We start from the raw sequence: 7,647 nt of genomic DNA on the forward strand, positions 1-7,647 counted from the left end.
TTTCTTGAAAGATAAGAAGGAAAAAAAAAGTCTGTGGAATTACAATACAAAGCTAAGTTTAGTACAGAGCTAAATGAAATGTTTCCAAAATGACCTTGTACCCAGGGAAAAGAAAGCAAATTAACATCATAGTTTAAATATGGATTATTCCCCTTCCCCAAGACCTTAGTCTTGCCTTCAATCCTGGGCTCTGTTTATATTGGAATGCCAGGTGTTGCTTGATAGGGAAAAGACAAGGTTCTCTTACCTGTGTGATCTAATTTTCATCAGTATTTAACAGAATTGGAATTCATTGCAGGCTGCTGGTATGCTGCTGCAGCTCAGGCAGAAGTGGCACAGCTTGTTTCTGCGTCGTATGCGAGCTCCTTCTAAGCTGTGGTCTCAGGTTGATGAAACAACTGTAAGAGCAATTACAGCTGTTCTGAGTGCTGAAGAACAGTCTGCAGGCCTGCAGCAGCCTTCAGGAATTGGCCAGAGACCAAGGCCTGTGACTTGTGAAGAACTTCCTTTGGCATCTACATGGAAGTCAACCAGCAGCAGAAAAAGCTCAACAGAAACAGAATTGTCTGACTCCTCTCATGCTGAAAAGTAAGATGCTGAGGTCTTCTGCTTACTGTAGGTTGCAGTTTATGTATACAAGTATCACTTAAGTTTCTGCTAGTAATAGGTGAAAACAGTGGAAGTACATTTGGAAGGTGTTATACTGTTGTATGCTGCATTGTAATCCCAAAGAGAAGTATTTCATACCTGGGGCTGCTGTTTGAGAGAGCAGTCAGGAATATTGTCCATGAATTGTGATGTTTGAGAAGTAGCAGAAGAAGTTTAACAGTAGCATTAAAAAGCAATGAATGGTCAGTATGAGTTTTTAGTTAGGTTTAATAGATGTTGTAGTTGCTGTAATACATGTGGTCATGCTGTAGGTGGACAGGTCGATGTAAATTATTCAGTGACTGCTTGTGAAACTCAAGGTATGTCCTTTGTAGGGTTTCAGTGAAATCTTCTTCTCCTGCACTCCACCAGCCAAAGAAGTACAAAGAAAAAGACATTTTGCTCTCCGGACAATCCTCAGATGACAGATCAGCTCAGTCCTCAGTAAAACCTGCAGAAAGCAGTAGCTATTCCAGCCCCTGTGCTACTCCTTCTTCTCCAGTGTCTGGAAAGGTAGAGTTCTCTAACATACTACCCTGCTCTTCCAAAATAATAGAATTTCTTGCTGATATCATTCTGCAGTTAGGTATTTTACTGATAAATTAGGAATCTAACGTAGCTTTTCATTTGTAACACTGCATAATACTTCCTTCTGGAATTTAAAAATCTAGACTAAATATCCTTGTTTCACTAGTTTAATACAGCAAAAATAATTTATGGACTGCTGAGGTAAAGCTATCCAAAGTAGAAAAAATGAGATTATAAAAAAAATCCCAAACTTGTTCTAATAAACGTGTAAGTTTTTTTCAACTAAATGAGTATATTATATACATACTTCTGAAGTTTTTGGATTCTGCCTTTTTCTGCATTCATAATAGATTTTCAGTATCAATACTGATTCTGTCTTACCTGCCTTACTATGACTGATTTTTGTGATGGTTATTTTAACAAAGCACACATTTTTAATGAGATTACTGTGATAGTTGTCCCTATATACTTGAATAGTAGACTGCAGTAACACGAAGGAGATCATTCAGAGGAAACTTCATGGACTCATTAGAGGATGTAGTAATTCCTCTTGAATCTTTCAGCTTTTAAATTAAGACAGTGTAAAAGGAAGAAAACATGTTTCCCGAATATAGAAATGCGAGTAGTGTGCTGTAGGCTACACTCTAGGATGATGAATTTTGGTGTCATCTCAAGGTCTGTCAAACTTTAACCAATTCTAATTAATCACTAGGCTTTTTAATCCTATTCTGCTCTACTTGTTTCCTGCCCCTCATGGATGAATTACTGTGGAAGGGGCTAACAGCAGGCCTGTTAGCTAAAGGAGCAAAAAGAAGCTGAGAGGCAAGAAGCTGATCAAGAGCTCTCTCCAAGGCTGCTACCAAGGAGGCTGAGAGAAGAACTGGAGAAAGATAAGGAGAGAACTGCAGCTGGATAAAGCATTTTCAGAAAGTTAACTAAAGTCACTGTTACTGTTCACCAGTGGTGTTATGTTGATGTTTTGTGGCCAACAGTTGGGGTAGAAGAAGTATAAACAATTAGAAAGTTTATAAAAGGTCATGTTCGATAATAAAGAGTTGCCATCTGAGACCGCCTGTGGTCTGTGCTTTGTGTGGCGACCGCCTCACGATGCAGTGTATATACCAGTGACAGCTGGTGCCCACCGCGTGGAGCAGCAGCCTGAGCAGCGTGGTCGGTCTGGAGCCACGCGGGGTCCCAGCGACTGGCAGCCCTGACCCGCTGGGGAGTGGCGGGGGAGGCGGCGCTGGTGCAGCTGAGAGTGGCGGGTGGAAGCCACAGGCAAGTCCTGACCTGATTTTCTCCTATCAACACACCTGGAAGCAGGTGAGGCAACAACTAGTGATAATGGGAGATAAATCTAAAGAGGAAGAGACTGTTTTGGCTACATAGAAAGCTTTGTTAAGAAATAAGGGAATTACTACTTCAGACTATGCCCTTTGTAGTATATTGCTGTGGGCTAGATCATAGGATTTTGCTACTGATCCTGACACAGCATTTAGTGTTAAAGGTTGGAAAAAAAGTCAGGAACAAGCTGTGGGAAGTCACCTGAGCGGGAGATAAAACTATTGTCAATCTAGTTGTTACTTGGAGATCGCCTTTTGAGGCATTAAAGGAATGGAAAACAGCGGGAACAAGCAGAGTACAAGGTGGATGAAGATTTGGGGTTGATAAAGGAGTCTGATGGGAGGGATGAGTCAGATGGGGCCTCTGATGGGGAACTTGTTGCATACATCCTTGAAGAAAGTGCAGGTGCCCATGGAAGTTACCAGGCAGGCTACCAAAGCTTCCAGGAAAGTTGCCAGAGCTTCTGGGCTGGATGCTGAAGCTTTTGGGAAAGCTGCTAAGGCTTCTGGGCAGACTGACAGAGTATCTCCTTCTCAGACTCCTAAGCCTCTTTATCTCACCTGCACAGCAGCTTTCAGCGGTGCCTCTATACACTGCACCACTGCGCCAGTTAGCGGAAATGTCTTTGGCAGAGAGACAAACCCAGCTGTCTGCCCCCTGCTCCCCTCTGACGCTGTTGAGGCAGGATGGGAATGAACAGACTTTGTTCAGAAGGCTGAGACTATAACTGATTTATTTCAAAATACATCACTCTTTTATACAGAGCTTTGTGCAGACCAACTCTATTGGTCCTGAAGTGAAAACATGTCACCCTATTGGTGTGCAGTGGATGACGTACAGTAGTAAAACCTAATTATAAACAATGTGAACAAGAGAGATAAAGAACTTACATTCTTTCTCAACACTTTCTCAAGCTTCTACCTGGTTAGAAATTTATGGTTTTTCTTTGAATCTAAGACCTACACCCCTCCACTCTAGCCCAGCCATTTGCCCCCCGCCCCCCTCTGAGCTGCATGAACAGTTTGCAAGGTCGTATCCTCCACTGCTGGACAGTGACAGCAAATCAAGTGAAGAGTCACCCGCAGTAACACCTGAGGTGGGGCAGGGAACTGTTGGCAGTTCAGCTTCTAAGAGATCTAGCCCTACTGCCCCATGGACTTTGCCTCTGTGTCAAGTAACTGTGCTTCCATGACAGCCTCAGAAGTTTTGGGAATTTCTTAGGAAGAAAGCAGCTGAATAAAAAAATTGGGACCTAATAGAAAGATTTGGTGCCCCAAAAGTACCTCAGGAGGAGAGTGTTAAGGCAAATGTTGCCTGTGATAATCCTATGGCTTTTCCAGTTTTTAATGCAGTTCCTGGAATAGGGCAGGATGACAGTCATCATGTCTTTGCCTGGAAGGTTGTGCAAGATCTCCAATTGAAAGTGGCTCAGTTTGGTATTAATTCCTCAGAGGTAATGCAATTAATACATGTAATTAATGCAGTATGCTTGTACCTTATGATATCATGCATTTTGCTACAGTTTTATTCCAAACAGTACAGTATGGTGTGTTTCAAGAAACTCGGAGGTGAGTGGCTGAGCTCACAGCTTTAACAAATATGCAGCTGCCTCAACACGACTCGTCATGCTGTGGGTGTTGATGCCTTATTGGGCACTGGGCCTTTTGCTAACCCAGATTTGCAGGCAAGGTGGGATCCTTCAATTTTGACACAAGCTCGGCAAATAGGCATGAGTGCTTTAATTAAAACAATGGAAATGGCAGCTCCAAAACAGAGATATGTTACTATACAACAAGGGATGAGAGAACCATTTTTGCAGTTTGTGGAAAAGCTTGCTGCAGCTATTGAAAAACAGGTAGATAATGAACCTTTGTGACATAGATTGTGTATAGAATTGGTGAAAGAAAGTGCAAACCCAGACTGCAGAACGATTATTGACACCTTACCTGGGGAGCCCACATTGCCTGAAATGGTTACTGCTTGCTCAAAAGATGGTTCAGTAGAGCACAAAATGGCAGCTCTTGCTGCAGTTCTAAGACCACCACCGAAATGCTGTAATTGTGGACAGCAAGGGCATGTAAGGGCACAGTGTAATACCCAGAAAATAACATCTAAGTCAAATGCAAGCAGCAATGTTATGTGCAATCATTGTGCTAAATTTGGGCACTGTGCACGAGTAAGTATCATGCAAATGGTCAGCTGTTGCAGGGAAATGGGAAGAAGAACACGAAGGGGTGTGTGGGGACACAAATAACCTGACGACCATTAACAGCAATTATGGGCCTTCCCAGCACTGTAAAGCTACCCATTTGCAAACAGTATTCAGGAGCAACAAGTGGGTCCACAGGGATTGATGTACCCACCACCGACACAGTAACTATTTTGACAAAAGAAATCTGCAAAGTGCCCCATGACACCTATGGCCCAATAGGACGTGGATTGAGTGCATTTCTGATAGGGATATCAAGTAGTACACTTAAAGGTATTCATGTGCATTTAGGACTTATTGATGTTGATTATTTAGGACAGAGTCATGCTATGATATGAATTGATGAGTGCCCTATTACTATTCAGAAAGGAACTTGCATCACTCAGCTTGTAGCCTTTGTGAGTTTTGTTCCCAATACGGTAAGTACCTCAAGTGTTCCGGACTGAGAAAGTAACGGAGAACCATCCAGAAAAGACATGCATCCTCACAGCCAGTGGATATCATCCAGGGACCGTATCGGTAACAGGTTTGATTGACACTGGAGCAGATGCTACAATACTCTCGTGACTGCGTTGGCCTCAATTGTGACCTCTCACTCGTGCAAGTTTTGGACTGATGGGGTTGGGTGGTTCTACAACAGGTGGCTTGTCAGCCATTGTAATTCATGTGAAACATCCCGATGGCCAACAAGCTAACATCAGACCCTCAGAATTACTGGGATTTTTAATTACTATTATTACAGAATTGCTATGGATTTTTAATAGGAGCCACTGTGATGCAGGGTGGTGAATGTCCAGTTGTAGCCTTGACATGGTTAACAGATAAACCTGTCTGGGTTGATCAGTGGCCCCTTACTACTGAAACGCTTACTGCCCTGCAAGAATTAGTCACAGAACAATTGCAAGTGGATCATATTGAAGAATCATTCGCCCCCTTGAATACCCCTTGTAATAAAAAAGAAATCAGGAAAATGGAGACTTTTACATGATTTACAGCACATAAATGCTGTAATGGCAACAATGGGAGCTTTACAACCAGGCTTTCCTACACTGACAAAACCTGGCTAAAAGATGCATTGAATCAGATATATATCACTAATACTTTCTGAAAGACTAAATATGGTCTGCAATAATTCTAAAGTTCATCAGCTGCTTACATTATTCTTAAAATGTAAAATTGTACTGCTCTCAAAAGTAAGAACCTTCCTCAAACTCCTAAGTAAAAGGTTGTTTGAAACGTATTCTTTCAAACAAGAAGTGTTTCTCAAATATTTTACAAAACCTAGTGAAAATATTATTTTCTTGCAAAATTTCACATTCCTGTACAGACCCAAGCCAATTGTGCTTAAGCAATCATAATTACTCATACTATTACTGTGTTCTTCTACGCTACAAAGTACATATTATTTAATGTCAGTAACTTCATTTTATAAGCTAAATTAATAGTTTAAGACTTTCCATTAGGAATCAAAGTGTATCTGACAGTATTTCGGAGATTAAAATGTGTGAAAATACCACAAATACATAAAATTGCAGTCCTATACAGCATGTGAACATAGTAAAATACAATGATCATGACAGTTACATTTTTCCATTCTAATCTTTTTCTGAAGCTTTGCATGTGTACCAGGTAACTGGGCTGGGCTTGGTGTATCGCTGTAGAGCCCCAGGAGCTCTGCTCCCACTCAGCTGAATGTTAGCACATGGGCACCAGCCCTGGGCAGGAGCCAGTACAGGGCCCCTCCTGCAGGAGAAAGGATCAGGCCCTGCTCTGTAACTTTCATTTTGGCCACTTCTGTGAACAGGTAAGAAAGGTCAAAATGAAACTTTTCCCAGCTATTTCCGTCTGCTTTATCTTTTTAGGTGCCAGAACTCTGGGTCACAGATGGCCTGGGTGTGTGCTGAGCAGTGCAGTCCCCATGAAGTCCTTGGTTTCCCCACAAGTTGCCATGCCTTGTTCCCAGGTGTGCCCAGCTCTGACAGGAGCAAGAGTCTGCAGCGCCGTGCCCTGCTCAGCCAGGGCTGTCTGGCACAGAGCAGCAGCAGCGCCAGCACCTTTCAATCCACTCCTTCCTTATCTTCTCCTGGGACACAGAAGCCTCTGGAAATCAGCACCACCAGTCTTCTTCCCAGCTCGGAGCAGCTCCTACTGGCAGGCAGATGCTGCCAGTTTGACTGCTTCCAAAGGGGAATAAAGGCCGAGATGTACATGCTCAGGAGCCCTGGGCATATCCAATAAATGTGCAAACATGTGGGAGATTTGTCAGGAATTGTTTCAGCTGTTATGCCAACAGTGCCTTCTCTCCTGGTTCTGTGTGTTATAGATGAGTCATGTAACAGTTGGCTCTCAGTGTTAAGAGGTAGATATTATGGGGATGTAAAAATGTATAGTGATGTTATTGTAATACATCCTCCCAGAGTCCTATTTCCCCTGCCCCTTGCAATAGCCTTGGTAGTCAGGGCTTGTGACCAGGAGGTGTGGGTGGCGTAGCAACACCTGACCTCCAATAAGAATGTAAGAAAGGAATCTCCACCAGTGGATGGCAAAACTTTGACAAAACTTTGGAGGGGTTAAGGGTATAAAAGGCAGAGCATCCATTCTATAGATGTGCTGCTTGTAATGGTCAGAGACTCCCAGTGCTGCAAATTTTCCTTATTCAGTCCTTTGTTAAGATTTAATAAACATTTAAATTTTTTAAAAGTAAGCGTTGTTTCTCAGAAGTGCAATGCTTTGGGCCATTTTCTTGGTCTGGTTTCCTTTGCTTGGGTCCCATCTGAGTGCTCAGTTGGGGTACAGGCTATAGGTGTTTGGTGCACTCCTGGAGTTACTCTTGGATTCCTTGAACAACAGGGTTTGGCCACAAAGTGAATTTGTGCTGCTTTGTGACAGAGAAGAACTTCCCCGGTTATTTTGCGTTT

General features: G+C 42.7%; 1 protein-coding gene and 1 pseudogene across 1 annotated transcript; both read left to right on the plus strand.

Moving 5' to 3' along the window:
* Positions 1 to 201: 201 nt before the first annotated feature.
* LOC144248235 (3'-5' RNA helicase YTHDC2-like) lies at positions 202 to 2,145 on the plus strand. The gene is made up of 2 exons (XM_085567851.1): positions 202 to 588; positions 984 to 2,145. The coding sequence occupies exons 1-2, from the start codon at positions 308 to 310 to the stop codon at positions 1,252 to 1,254; spliced, it is 552 nt and encodes a 183-aa protein (XP_085423977.1). The 5' UTR covers positions 202 to 307; the 3' UTR covers positions 1,255 to 2,145.
* A 68-nt stretch (positions 2,146 to 2,213) lies between these two features.
* Positions 2,214 to 5,299, plus strand: LOC146763652 (uncharacterized; annotated as a pseudogene).
* The last annotated feature ends 2,348 nt before the right edge of the window (positions 5,300 to 7,647 follow it).

The sequence above is a fragment of the Lonchura striata genome, chromosome Z, assembly GCF_050655825.1.
Source record: "Lonchura striata isolate lonStrDom1 chromosome Z, ASM5065582v1, whole genome shotgun sequence".
NCBI classification, from domain to species: domain Eukaryota; kingdom Metazoa; phylum Chordata; class Aves; order Passeriformes; family Estrildidae; genus Lonchura; species Lonchura striata.